We start from the raw sequence: 15,688 nt of genomic DNA, 5'->3' as shown, positions 1-15,688 counted from the left end.
GGTGTGAAGTGTGAACACCACTGGTGTCATTTTCCTAATTAGCATGGCGACCTTGATGCTAGCTAAGTGTTAATGTAAACACACACGCACACAGACAGGTACACACACTGACTCACAGGAGTAAAGGGCCACATTGACTGTCCAAAGATTACCAGAGATCACATCACCAAGATTGTTACCACCAAACAAGACCATTCTCCAATTTCCCACAAGCAGACACAGACACACAGAATGCACTCTGCATTCAGCTGAGGAGCACTGCTGATAGCCTCAGCTGATGAAAGTCTTACAGCGGCAAGGCAACACCACCCACCTTCTCTGTCGGCAATCAGAATCTGCAGGTCTGACAGCTTTAATGCAAAGGTGTATAAATAAATGCTACACCTGCAGCAGTCAGACCTGAGATTCAGCTTCACTGTGATATAAGTTAGCATGTGCATTATCAACTGTAGGCTACCTGTACGCCAACAAGTGCATTTTCATTTGCATGAAAGTGTTTATGTGTAAATAAGGGCTGATAGCAGGACTGGTGTATTCATCTTACATCTTCTATAATAAAACTATAGAGATACTGCAACTGTGGTGAGTTTAAAAGTATAAAATGTTTAAACTTTTGTGAAAAGCATTTCTTACTTACCCATTCTGCATTGTGGCTGGATCATAGGTCAGCGCCATCCCACTCTGAAAAAACACACATCAAAATAAAACTTTTTTATACAGATGTTATCTGAGATAGAAGAATTTGTTCAGTTGTGATCAATAATATAATAATTACCTCTCTCTTATTATGTACAAATGTTAAATTAATTAATGCTGTTTCATATTTTGTTTTCCAATTCTACATCCAGTCTTTAATGATTGCAGCACCCCTCAATTTTTAGTAGCCTAATGCAATACATTTGTACTTCTTTAACTGTTCAAATGCTAAACTTTTACTGTGTTTTTTCAAGCAAGGACAGGATGAACACATCCAGTTTATTAATAGAAAGAACAGCAACCAACCCAATATAAACAAGTTTCTTTTTTTTTTACCTTGAAAAAACATTTAATTATATGCTCATTTTCTGTTCATTTCCTAGAATTTGAACAATTAATTTCAGCCTAAAAATGCTAATGTCTCTACTCGTAACCCTAGCTGTGTTTCCATTACCCTTGAAAATGCACAAAATCTAAATCTTTATAGTGTGTTTCACTTAATGAAGGTTATACATCTGATTGATCTTGAGTGCAATATGTGCCCGTGTCATTTACTCAAGGCCAGGTCATCAAGGAGCGAGGGGGGGTTTGGAGGCTTGGTTCTGCCTAACTAAATGTTAGGGTGCAGTGAAGCAACTCAAAGCATCGCCATGACCAGATGTCTCTATCAGTCAACCCAGACTCCAAGGCCTGTGCCCGACAAGTGCATAAACGTCTGAAGAGATGCTTCAGGGTCAAGTACGGCTTGTCAGGGCTTTCCTCAGGCTGATAAATGTGTCTTATTTATCCCTTGTTCAACTGACAGTTCACAAATGTAGAAAAAGCAATTAGAACGATTTAACATTAGCAAACCATTTAAAGGTGGAAAGCACAATGTCTTGCGTGACTGGTGTAGGCAAAGTTATTTGTTCAGGGAAAAGTACACCTGATCAGTGCCAGCTACATGAAATTGAAACAGCTCTGCACCTTGTTTCTGTTGTGGCGCCTCTGTTGCCATGTACAGTTTATGCCTGGTTTCATTTCATCGAGCTTTACCACCCTGTAAAACAGATGCTGGGAAACTGTTCAAATGCTCACTCTGTGAGTGGGTGTTTGTATTATTCACCAGGCCTTGTTCTGAAAATTAAAGCTTTGGTATTGACACAAAAACTTCTGAACCCTCTGCATTGTGCAACAGTCAGTCGGCTTTCAGTTCTGGGTTTTGTTTCTTCTGAAGAAGACAGACTGGAGGTGGGAGTTTAAATAAAAGCAAACAACTAGACAAAAAGGTCTAACTGGAACCTTACATTTTGCATTACCAACTTTCATACATGCTGCTATTTACACTGTCGGCAACATTGTTAACATGAGCCTAGATATTGTTACTGAGAATGAAGGCTGATAATGACACAGCAGGCGAGTTTGTCAAACCTTTCTGTCTTTTAAACTGTTCAAAATGAGCAAGACTAAAAGAAACAAAGAAAAAGCTATAGATTTGAACAGCTATGAAAATAAATGATAATTATTCATGCTTCCATACTAACATCTCAGAAAACCTGACACTTACTGTAGTTGGTTGATTCTCTACATGTCTGAGAACTTATTGCAACAACACGTCTTGTTCTTTTGCAGAGTTAATTTGGACGGCAGATTTTTATTTCGTTTTAGTCGTAGTCTTTTGACTAAAATGCAGCTTAGTTTTAGTTGAAATTTTGTCATCAGGACTATTTCAGTTATATTCTAGTTTTAGTCAACTACAACTATAACATTAAAGGGGACATATCATGCTAAATCCACTTTTTTAGCCCTTAAATGCATTTTGTTGTATATTTAGAGTCCTTAGAAGTACAGAAAAAATCAAATTAGTCTCTTCAGGTGCTCCGTAGATATCTTTATATTCTGTTTTGCTCATATTTTTCAATCTGTTTCGATTTTTCTATTCTCTATTACGTTTTTTGAACTATTACATCACAGTATTTGCAGCGGAACTGCCAAATTAGTACATCAACTCCAGGTCCAACACTTCGAGCAATCCGCCATTTTTATTTCTCGCTTTTATTTTGTAGTCCAAGCTCAAGGACGCCGAAGTTACAAGAGGATAAGTCAAACTGTTTGGTTGTTGGATGTAGTAACCCACCCTTCATTACACCGTCTCTCAGCATCAGAACCTTTTCAAAGTGCCTGGTTGAGTTTTATTTTTCACGGAAATGTACCCACATATGTGGGTAAGGTCATTTTTGTGTGCGCGAAGCACTTCAAGGATGACTGCTTTGCCAGTATAAAGAAGGATTTGCCGAAAGACTTTGTCTGATTGAGGGTTCAATTCCTTCTATCTTTGGAGACGATGAATAGAGCACTTCGGTAAGCTGTAAATAACGCTAAAAAGTGTGATGATAAGACGTCCCTGTCATTGTTTTGCTAGCATTAGCAGTTGCATCGTCTTCAGACTTCATATGTTAGCGCTGTGTGCGTTTTAGATCCTTGATGATATGGCCTACGTGATTTAATTTAAGTCTAAAGTTTTCAGTAGTCATTTCATTTTGCCGTTTTTGTCTCCGAAAAGACTGTATTAAAATGCATTTCGTGACGTTAGCTTGGCGCTAGCGTTAGCTCGGTGCTTGTGTTAGCTCACTTGTTAGGGTTCTGCAGGTTCATCATCTTCATTTTCATCTCGCTCCGCTGGGTCAGACTCTGGCTCAAACATGTAAGGCTGGATGGACAACAGTCTTCTGTTGTTGACATTTTGTAAATAACCTCTGAATAAAAAGTTTATGCGCCGCTACATAGCCGTATCTCTTCTATCAAACTACAAAAATGGCCGAGCAGGGTGGAGTTGAACCGAGTGTCACCTGAAGAGGGGGCGGGGTATGGAGCGTCTCATTTGCATTTAAAGAGACCGCACCAAAACGAGTTGCTCTCAGAAGCACATCAGAAAAGGGTAGAAAAGAGGCCTGTGGAGCTATAATAATGAGGAATTCAGACCCAAGCAGTGCAGTTCCTCTTTATATAGACCACAACTGTATGATTTATATCTAAAAAGGAAGGATTTAAAACCAAGATATGTCCCCTTTAACACTTTAGTCGACTAAATCTGTTACAGATATAGTCTGCTAAAATATACAGCACATGAGTTTATGCATTTTTCCTTAAAGATTGACTTCCTTTTTATCAACCTGATATGGAATAGTATTAATGTTTGTAAATCAACACAGACAATGTGTAAGACTACATAACCACATTAGCTTTGATTGGATTTTGTCTCACATGTCAAACTTATTTTGTTTTTTATTAGTTGACGAAAATATCAATATTTGATAAAATTGTTTTTTTCTGCATGTATTTAAAAATAAATAGATAATAAAAAAAAAAAAGTCACAGTCTAGGTACAGTCACTTAAAAAACTATGACAACAATTTTTAGTCAACAACGTTAACACTGGTTGTTTGGGCCTGCAGAGAGGTACTTAGTACGGCCTTTCATGCTGTCAAAGCAGACAGGCCACATAATTTACATGTTGCTTGTCAGGAGAAAAGCTTGATTACTCATGGGCGGTCACTTTAATTATGAGTGACAGCTTGAAACTCCTGGCCACAAGCATTAATTATCAGGTAAATCCAGCTGCTGTCTGCCTGCCCTTTACGCAATTAGCGGACTACGGAGAAGCACACACAAAAGCAACACCTGACCCAATAAAAGAAGCTGAAGGCAGTCCAGCCCTCATGGACGATAGCATTCTTCTTTGAACATCAGATGGAATGTGCAACGGGAAATTTGTGTGAAGAACAATGTATACATCGAACATAGTGAGTGAGAAGGCATTCAAAGGACACTCCTAAAAAAACACATTGTCTGATAATAAAAACATACTACAGCTTGTTATATTATTGGGAATTGAATTACAAAGCATAACATATGAATTGGGGATGTCTGATACTACTTTTTTCCATAAGAAGTACAATTACCTCATTAATACCGAATACCACTACAATTACCCATTGATGCAAATTCATATGCTAGGATTTCAGTAAATAAAACACTATTTTGCTCATATTATTCCTGTAATTCACTTTTCTTTTCACTCTCACTGACCTTGAAGTGATAAACAACCAAACCATCACATGAATGCAGTTTAGATATTTGATCTAATGCTGATTAATAATGTTTTAATGGTGGTTTGAATTTTTTTTTTTTTTTTTACAAAAATTGTAAAAATCAATAGTCTCTCTAAGTTGGAATTAAAATATAAAGTTTTACAGTTAAGCCAGTGTGTGCATTGCTTTTTTTTTTACTTTTAGTCTTAAATACAACCCATCACGAATGTATTTTAGATGCAAAATCTTTCCAGGCAGTGCTGTACGATCCGCACGTCAAGTGCGTTGGCCGTGCGAGCGCGCTCCCGAATTTACGCATATCCGCACACCCACACAGTCGCAAGAGCTGAAAATATTGAACTCCTGCGGTTGTTTCGCATGACGAAAGCCATTCAGAGTCTTTGTTGACGATGACTTAGGCTGTCAACACTGACGCCGGTCTGTTCACCCATTCAACCATGGAGTAGAAGCTGTGTGTGACCACCTGGAGCTGTATGACACGACCTTCATAACCGGGACCGGACTAGGAAGGATTTGGCGTGGAGGAGAATCAGCGAGGAGGTGGTAGTAGCAGGTAAAAGTTCTCTCTGTAGTTTTCATCTTTGAAAGTCGGAACTGAGCTATGATAGCATTAGCCGCTAATTACGCCGGCTTTTTTCACTGGTGGTTTATGTTTATGAGAGGAGAAAAAGGAGCGCAGTACGACACTGGTATCAGGTATCAGCACATTCATATAGGAATAGGTCTTTCCGCAGTATTTTCTAATCATATGTGTAATATGTTTAGGACTAAAAGCATAAATACAATATAATAAAGAGGACACATTTTTGGAAAAATCAGTTGCACATTTAGCTGAACTGCAGTGACATTTTTACCTCTGATTCTCTTGTCCACGGTCGGCCATTCTGGGGATATTTGACCTGAGTCTGTCTCTTCTTTTGGCCTCCATCAGCAAACTTGCACAGCAAAGGCTCTGCGGGGGCTACATTGGGATTCACACAAACATTTAAGGAGAAACACAGAAATGGATTCATCATTTTATTGACAAAGAAATGTAAACTAGCATCCATTAGTACAAGAGTTGAAAAAACACAGATTGCACGACGCGACACTCTGCTGCCGTCTAAACAAAACTATACCATAAATCAGGTGAACCTTAAAACAGCACTTGAATGCTTAGATTTATCTTTTCTGCCCCAATCCAAACACCTAAACAGCAGCTATCTGAATATCTCTACAACTGTTTTTTTTTTCTCTTACAAGAGCAGTTCTGACAAAACCACCGGCTAATCATCAAAGCATAGTAAGAGAGGTTCAAAAGACAAACCAAACAGGCATGGTTAACACGCCATGTAACTCCACATAGTCTCAGCCATGGGCAACAGACTGTGATCGTGCCAAAGACAACTTTCTGAGGTCTTTGTTCTTTTTCTGGACCACAGAAGGAAAAAAGGGTTGATTACAAATAGGATTAACTTCATGTGACCTTTTACATAATAGTTCACCAAACTCTAGGTTCACCCCATTGTTGCAGTACACACCCTACAGGCTTCAAACAAAGGAGGAAGCAAAATTAGAGCAAAATTATCATGAAGAGAGTAACGGCTTTGTTTTGCTACTTCTTCCTTTTTTTTTCAAAAATTCTTTTAATTCGAGCACATCTTGGAAATCAACGTTAAGCAATAAAGCCTTAACAAAAAACATAACTTTCACAGGGACCTTACACAGTACTCAACAACACACACACGCACATGCGCGTACATACTTGTGAAATTACAATAAAATGTTAAGAGAAATAACAACTTTATAGCCTCCCCGATGCAGGATTTTCAAAAAAGTTGTAAAATGCTCAACATCAGGTACAAAACAAAGGCATCAAAGGTATTTCAGATATATCAAATTTTAGTGTGTTAAACTGCTGCTGTTGTTTAGGCTGTTTATGAGTCCCCTGATTCTGCTCATGTCCCAGTTCAGCTTCATAGCGACACTTAAACACAAAATGGAATAAAGCAGCTAGTAGCCTCCTGCTCGTTTTCTTAATACATCCACCAAGGCATGTTTTCAGTCACTGATGCATCCTAAAATATGCTATTAACCAATACCCTTGTACTATTTGACTGAAAACAAATCTATACTGAAGAGAAAGTCTACTCCACATCACAGTATGTAGTGGATAAGCAAAATCTAAAAGGTCACATGGATTTAACTGATCATGTATGTAGCAAAAGTATTTGTAAATGTGTATTTCGATGTCATCCAGATCCATTAATGCGTTGTGAACTGTAAATATCAGGCTTCAGGATTTGATGTGTTCTCCACGTGACTTTTGCTACAGTCCTGCCGCAGAAGAGTCGTGAACGCGTGCAGCAATTTGTGAATGCGTAGCTGTAGTGAATTTTAATTGCAATCTCTATCAAAGCTTATATATAATAGTAAAGGTTTAGTGAGGGTATTTTCTTTAATATTCCTTCTAGAGAAGCCAGATAAGATAAGATAATTAAACATACCCGCTCGTGAATCGTTTCGCTCGGAAGAGTCATAGTGGCTGTTGTGTAACCATTACACATACATTTATCTGTTTTTTTTTTTTTTGACATTTGGATCAAAATACACAATTGCACACAATGGCCCCATATCGGAACCTCATCGTACTGGTATCGACACACGAAATGTGTTGAATCCAAAATACACAATGCAAATACATTTAAGAATACGATTTCTTCATCTTGGTAAACTTAAAAGAAAATGAAAGGAGCTGTTCTGGGCTTAGAAGGCTTGATGTAACTTTCCTGAGAGCTGGAACGGGTGCTGCAAATGTACACAGATAAAATAAAACTCTGTGCAGGCATGGAAGACAATTTCTCATAACTGTATTCTAACTTGATTAAGTCTGAATAACCAACCCCATATATGTGACTTCTTCTGTGCTGTATGGTTATTAATCTCTAAATCATTTCCCTTCATGTCTTTGTTCATTGTCACAGTATTATGTTTGGTGCTATGCCTTGTGCCTCATCCTTGCAATAAAGAAAAGTAGGTTTACAAATAAATCTATGATGTTTTCAGCCCAATAAACCAGAAAGAAAATAAACACTTAGTTTGGAGAGGACTTTAAGGTATTTAGTAAAACAGGTTTTAACCCCTCCCCCCATCCCCAAGTTTTTCTTTTTAACTAAACAACAAAATTAAAAGAGGTGAGAATGCCAAGGCAAAGCAGCTGAAAAATGCACAAAATGCAAGAAAAAACCTTTACTTGGTAATACTGTGCATTATCTTTATTCAAGTATCGTGCAACATTTAGATATGTGTAGAGAAAACCTTCTGATGGAAGAATGATATAATTAAATGTTTTAATATTTATCAATTACGTGTACTGCTGTAATTCTGGAAGTAAATCATATACAGTACGTATGATCGTGAGGTATTATGCTCTCTGCAGGGGTTCATATTTGCCAACAGAGGGTTAAAAAACAAAATAAGCACATGTGATTATTGTAATTTATGAGGATCTTTAAAATTCAAATTTTAAAAAAATCAATGAATCCTCAGAATTTTTCCAGAACATCAAACAAGAATGTTGTAACACAGCCAACAGCGAGAATAATACAATTTGTTCTTACCCTACCCTTCATTAAATGTATTCATTTATCATTCAGAAAAATTAAAAAAAAGTGACATGAGGGCTGACATGCACTGCTGATATTATCTTCAAAGCTGCATGTTTGCACTGTTGTCATTTTGTAAAACTGATAAGACAGACGGAGGAGCTGACAACTTGTCGAATTCATTGTCAAGAAGTGTTTGTGCCTCCGTCTACTCAAAGAAAAATCACACAAGCAGCAAAAGCTACACCTGTTCTGGAATCTATTGGTAGTCTTTTATATTTGTGAAACAGTTATTGATTTACAGCTTTCCCTACAACAGATTTTTTTATTCGCTGAGATCCAATACAAAGAGAGAAAGATGTGTTGTGTGTGAATAGAGGCTGAAGTGGGGATTTTCTTGCAACTTTCTTTTAGTTAGTACAAACAAAAACGAAGAAACCAATTTGATAAGGGAGGTACAACCTGAAAAGAAGACAAATATGTATATGAGGAATTTTATTCCCACGAGTACAGAAAAAAGAACAGTACAAAGGCTTGAAGTTTCCCTGCTTTACATCTTCGTTTAATCTTGTAAGGTTGGTATTATACACACTTGATCTGATCTATGAAATATCTATCTATAAAAGCAAAAAAGGTCTGTGTGTGTGTGTGTGTGTGTGTGTGTGTGTGTGTGTGTGTGTGTGTGTGTGTGTGTGTGAGTGGAGTGATAATATCTCCCCGACGGGGTGCCTGTTCGACCTGAAACTTTGTAAACGGCTTCCAAACACCCCGAGTTTGTGCATCTGTTATTCTGGTGTAATTTAGTCATTTCCAAATGTTTATTTTAATTTTATTTCACTTCTGAATGGCACAAAAGTGAAACCTATTCAGCTTTTGACCTCGGAGTGTGAGGGGGCGCTAGCGCACCATCTATATATATTTCACTACACAGCTCACTTCCGATGCGTGCCAGAGCTCCTGTGGGCTTCTCTTTTGAGGAAACATACTTTTTTACTGTTCCTTATTTGGTGATGACGTTTCAAAATGTTTATTTTCATGTTAGTTTTATAGTTATTTAGACCGGATAGACCTCACTCGGAAGTTATCAACGGCAATGGCTGCTGTGTGAAAGCTGCACATTTCTCAGCAGCGCACGTGTGTGAGAGAGAACCAACGGAGGAGATTAGAGTCCCAGGTAGAGAGTCTCAAACACACACACGTCGATCAGGTGCACTTCACTATCGATCACCGTCTACGTGACATGCATGCAGGTATGTGAGTGTTGAGTGTATTGAGAATGAGGAGTTGTCGTCACGGCCTAGAGCCCATCCTCCCGATCCTCCCCGCCGCCATGTTGGCATAAGTCCCGAGGCAAAACAGATTGTTTACATGTGTTACTAACGCGGTAGTAGCGGAGGTACTTGCTATTCCGCACTGTTTGACCATGCCTGGAAGTCACTGCTGCGTTAAGAACTGCTCCAATACCTCCCACGATAGCCATGGAAGACGGAGGAACAACGGGATACAGTTTTTTAGGTTACCGAAATGGACACAGCATCTAGGAGAGCAAGTGTCTGACCTGACGAGGAGACGTCGGATTGCTTGGTTGGCTGCAATTAGAAGAAAGGACCTTATTTTCGATCGCACACCCCCGTGGATGAGAGTGTGTTCTCTGCATTTTCACTCAGGAACGTTCTCTTAAAATGTCTTCATGTAGTTGTCTCTTAAAGCTAGGAAGTGTAGGTTACCTTATGTGATTGTGGACGCTGTAGTGCCTTTGTCTCTGACACACTAAAACACATATGTGAAGAAACTTACTTTTGCCAGTACAATGCTGTTTTCACCAGCTGGAGGCTTGTAGATGACCAGGTCCTGGACCCAGCCGCAGCAGAAAGTCTCGTAACTTTCCAGAGACTTGTGGCTTTTGAACTCCTGCATTGTGTAGTAACTTACACCAAAAACTAGGTAATTTACGATGTCCATGTATGTGCACGGAGGTAAAAGGTCCAGGTCTCTGTGCCATTCCGCTGCAGATAGCTCGTACGGGTCGATGTTGCGAATGTCCACTAGCTTCTCCAAATACCTCTTTTTTGCGCTTGGTATCAGTTTGTCCCTGTAAGGTCCCTTTTCTTTCGCCTCCTCTTTTTGCATTGCTATTCTTCTTTTTCCTTGTCGTATTCCTCTACGTAAATGTGCAAAAAGTAAAGCTCTGGCGAATGCGTGAAATTCTAGGGGCGTGTACCACCATCATGGCTGACGGGCTCAGACCCCCCCCCAAAACAACCCAACTCACCACGTGACTCCTCACTCTCAATAACGGACCACCATTTAGTCTGGTTACAGTCTGTGTCACGACACTCGTCCATAGCGTGGTAGTGACTGTAGTGAGTCAGACCTAAGTGTTTACATGTTACGTAGACGGTGCTACATAGTGAAGGTCACCTGATTACTGCCGCTTCACTCACGCCACACCTGCCACTACACCTAACTACTGAAAATAGATACGTTTAGTGAAAGTTAGGCAAGTACACGTGGATGGACTGGTGCATGAAAATGAAATGATACACTAAACTAAATATTTATACAAAAAATACACAAAAGACAACAGAAATGCAAAAAACTACACTAAAAAAAGATACAAAATGACTCCAGAATCACACTACTAATGCAAGAAAAAACAATAATTATACAAAAAATGCACAAATGAAAAAATTAAACAATATTTATACGGGAAGTACACAAAACGACAACAGAAATGCACAGGAATATACAAAAAGGCTCCAAAAACACACAAAATGATTCCAAAAAACATATACTACAGAAAACTAAAATGACAACAGAAATGCACAAAACTACACCAAAAAACAAAACAAAAATACACAAAATGACTCCAGAATCACACTACAATGGCAACAAAAAACAACAATTGTTCAAAAAATGCACAAAAATACACATAATGACTCCAAAAAATGTACATTACAGAAAAATACACCAAAACGTGTAAAAAAAACAACACATTTATCATGCGGATGTCTCATAGAATTAAACCAGAGAAATTGCACACGCTATTTTACTTTGCACCTGCAAATATACCCCTTTATAATGCTACAGAGTATGCTGTTATTATTATGCCTATAATTGACAACTCTACTTAAGCTTCCACTATATGAATACATACTTCCGACGGGCACTGTACTAGTATTTTAAAAGTAGGGTACTCTCAAATACCTGTAAAACCTTCCATTATATACTGTAACTTAGTGTTGAAAATCAGGAGTGAGTTATTTCTTCCTCTTTAGGTGGTGGCTGGCCTTGATAATTCATCTCTTCATTCATTCAAGCTCTGTTACTTTACTTTTGCCATTTGCTCTGTCATCACGCCAGGATCTAAAGAGCTCTCAAAAGCCTTAAGAAAAAAGGGTCATGAACTTAGAATGACTTTGGCAGACTGCTTAAAATAACATGAAATTATACCAAGGAAATCATTTTACTGCTTGCATAAACATAAACAAGTCCTGTGATTTAATAAAACGGCCAATTAACACATATTCAAATGCAGAGCAGAGAATTAGGATTTGAAAGGAAACTCTTTTCCTGTTGTAGTCATTTTTACAACCAAATAAAATGTGGCTAACCAAAAAATGAAAACACTGACAGGCAAAGATCAGGCTCTTCAGAAAATCGTGTCGATGAATAAAAAAAGAAAGATTTATTTTTCCCACTGAGCCAACAGCCTGTTTCCCAAAAGAAGAATATCAGCCAACTGGTAATGAGTTGCTCAACTGCTTTAGAAAGTCTGAAACTTCCAGTCATCTGATTCATATCGAAGAGCACTTAATGGTAAATTAAGTTAAAGAAGAAGGGGGCTTTCCATGCACATAGTAACTCTAAACACACAATGAGAACAAAAAAAAAACCACATAGTTAAATGGAATAAACTTGTTTAAGCCAAACTTTAACACCACAAAAATGTTGAGGAGGGCTTTAAAAAACATACAAACATCCAACAAATTACTAATTATTGTCAGAGTCTAATCAGTAGGATAAAAACCCAAGCATCTCAGTGCAAAGTGGCTGTTTGGGTTCCTAAGAATATTGCATACTGAACTCCAGATTGTCAGGAAAGAAATAAAAATGTCTCCAAAAAAAAAAAAGAAAGAAAAAAAGAGGAAAGAAAAGAATGGAAAGAAAAATGACAGGCCTGGGAATAGCTGATTAGCTTTTATATTTGGCTAGTCCACTGAATAGCAGCTGGCGCCATGGAGAACCAATGAATATCAAACATAATAGATCGAGTAAAGCAAGCTTGCCAGGACGGCATCATCTGTCTTCACACACTATCTGCAATGCATCTGAATGACTGCAGACACATTTTAAGTGGTTTTCTCATAACGTTGTTAAGCTTTGTACTGGGCAGCTGCTGTGGTGATCAAAAAACAAGGAAATGCAACATCCTCCCGCTACAAATTTAATGACTTGTCCTTGTAAAACACGACTTCTGCAAGGCAAGATTTTCAAATGAAGAGTGTGTCCAAGCTGCTTGTGAAAACGGAATTTAATCATCTGAATTTGTTTTTTGTAAAAAGAAAAAAAAAATGAATTAAGGGTTGGGAACCTCTGGATACGATACGTGATACAAAGCTCACGATAACCTCACAATATGACAATACTGCGATTATCAATACATTGGTCAGAAATTAATCTACAATAATCTATGACATAACAAGAAAAAAAAAGATTAAGTCAAAAAATACCATTTTTAGTTTATACCTTTGAAAGACAATACATTGAAAAAGTGTCACTATTTTAATGCAACATTTCTGTAAATAAGTGTCAACATGTGTATCTAATCCTTATTTTTAACAGTCTTTTACTTAATCATACACTTATTTAACATTTATTCTTTCTTTTGTCTTTATTAAATGTTTTTATTCTTTTATATGTGATTTTAGTTTTCATAAAGTGGCCGAAACAAAAGCAATTTCCCCCTGGGATTAATAAAGGAATTCTGATTCTGATACCAATGTAAACCAATAAGTATCTCCAATAGTGCTTTCTGTTAACAAAAAATAGGGTCTTTCTTACCAGTGACACCATTGTAGTGCAATATTCCAGTAAACAAAATATTGGTTCCTTCAACAAACAGTTCTGTGAGGACCTACCTGGACATTTTGTGAAAAAGCAGAAAAGGTTTTGAAAATAATCAAATATCTTAAACCTTAAATCCAAATAAATAAATAAAAAATATTTTTTAAATCGATAGATGATCGTGAGGAAAAAATATCGTGATATATCGCCGTATCGAGATATTGTCACACTCTAATTGAAAACAGAACAGGAAACAGTGGATGTTGGTGGAATACCAATGGAAGAACCTGTCAGTACTGTTTGAGGTTAGAGAAATCCAGGGGAACATTTTCAGTTTAAACTTTTCTGTAATAATAACCTCCTATATTTTCCTCTTGGATGAGCTCAGACACCAAACAGTAACGGGTCAAGAACAAGCCCAAAGAAACCAGACACAACATCACCGGTAGAAAAACCTACTAAAGCTGGTGCATCACATTAATTATTCATCTTGCTTTCACAGCAACATTTTACACAATCTGCTGAATTTCACGAGAGTGCCTTAAAAGGAAGGAGGACACTTTTAATTGTCAGTTTGACCTCCACTCTTCTCTCCTGCGGCTGTGTAACACAGTGTGATGAATTCATGATGAATTTAGGTACAGCAGGTACACCTCAAAATGTTCACTTTAGGGTGAGTCAGGTTAATAGATATAGTTGGAGGCAAGACTGGGCTAGTTGAAGAATTAAGATTGATTGTCAATTGCTGGAGTCGTGTCTATAATTGATCTCTGGCGCCTCTGGGATAACATTATTGCTCATCTTTGCAGACATCATTTGCAAGCAGGAGAAAAGAACCAATACATGTGGGTGGTATTAGTGTCAGAAACAAGTAATTTACAAGTGCACGAGGGCAAAGTCCAATTATGAGAGTAGGAACAATAATAAAAGCAAAATTGAAGGATTTGACAGTGCAAACATGTTTGCTTTTGTAAATTCTAATGCATGATTGTCATTGTTGATGAGCTTTTTCTTTTCTTGGAGAGAGAAGAGAGCGTGTAAAATTAACAAATGAGGCAAGTTTAAGTGGGGTCGCCTGAAGTTTTTAAAAAATAAATTAGAAGTTTGAATTTTTTTCTTTTTAAAAAAATAAAAAAACAACAATCTAAAACAACTGTATTTCTATACTTTCTCTTTGTGAAATATACATATAGTTCCACTAAACCACAGTAAACAATATTTTAATACCTGCACTATGCACGGCTTTGTGCTTGATTTATTTTATTTTTAACAGCTGCATGCCAATGCTGCAAACGACGACACATTCTAGAGATTAAATATGTGGGTTATCCTAAAAAATGTAAGAATGCTAAATTTAATATGATGAGTCCCTTAATGATCAAAACTATCTTAAACATTAAAATGCCAAGTAAAATAAATACCTTAGTGTTCAAATGAATAAACCAAAAGAAAAATACAAATAAAAATCGGAATAATTCTATTTGATTTTAAAAAAATAATCTTTTTACGCTTTACATTCATTGTTGTGGATTCTGTTTGAATGTGAGTCACCTAAACCAGTACAAAAAATAATTATTCACTTATATTAAAATGACTCAAGGAAGAGAGAAAACTATGTATAATAAAAAAGAAGAAACTAAAATGGAACATTACTCACACAATTTGTAACAGCATCAATTCACATTATGGTAATCACTCATTAAAATATTTAAGTCTGTGACAACTGGGAAAATCTGACATTTATTTTTTATAACCCACAACTGAAATAACTTGGTCGATCGGCCTGAAGTTTGAGGGCAAACTGGTTGAAAAGTCACCAATGTTCATTTTGTAACATTACATTACATTTAAAAATAAGAAAAACAAACCATGTTTATGGAAATGCTACTGACAGATAAAAGAAAAATCCTGAATACTGAGGGCTTAATATATCTTGGTACGTGATTTAATAAGGTGAAAGATTGACACCTACCTGTCATGCCTGGAGGAGTTTTTAAAAACTTCCCATTGAAATTTTGAATCACTACATCACATTTCTCTGTGGACTCCATCCTAGAAATGAAAAAAAAGGAAAAAAGAAAGAAATATAATAACAAAACACACCTAGTGCATGAAGGGCTAAATGTTACTTTTAATTGAACATAAGCTATTTTACATTAAGCAGTGCATTTCGTGGTAAAATAAGGAATGTACAGGCATGATTCTCGGCGAGTTGGGCAGAATGCCTTAGGTATGTCGTGTATCACTGAG

The 15,688-nt window shown here is 37.2% G+C and overlaps 1 protein-coding gene across 5 annotated transcripts in view; it reads right to left on the bottom strand.

The window, feature by feature from the left end:
* The window catches only part of LOC114477558 (RNA-binding motif, single-stranded-interacting protein 3-like), a 132,818-nt gene that overhangs the window by 20,974 nt on the left and 96,156 nt on the right, over positions 1 to 15,688 (bottom strand). For all 5 annotated transcript variants that reach the window (XM_028469930.1, XM_028469933.1, XM_028469931.1 and 2 more), the window contains exons 6-8: positions 15,411 to 15,490; positions 5,642 to 5,748; positions 638 to 681 (exon numbers count right to left, since the gene is read on the bottom strand). In XM_028469930.1, coding sequence (XP_028325731.1) covers positions 638 to 681; positions 5,642 to 5,748; positions 15,411 to 15,490 — 231 coding nt within the window. The remainder of the gene's footprint in view (positions 1 to 637; positions 682 to 5,641; positions 5,749 to 15,410; positions 15,491 to 15,688) is intronic.

The sequence above is a fragment of the Gouania willdenowi genome, chromosome 16 (genome assembly GCF_900634775.1).
Source record: "Gouania willdenowi chromosome 16, fGouWil2.1, whole genome shotgun sequence".
Classification (NCBI taxonomy): domain Eukaryota; kingdom Metazoa; phylum Chordata; class Actinopteri; order Blenniiformes; family Gobiesocidae; genus Gouania; species Gouania willdenowi.
The sequence above is the reverse complement of the archived record's forward strand: the minus strand, read 5'-3'. Positions and strand labels throughout refer to the sequence as shown.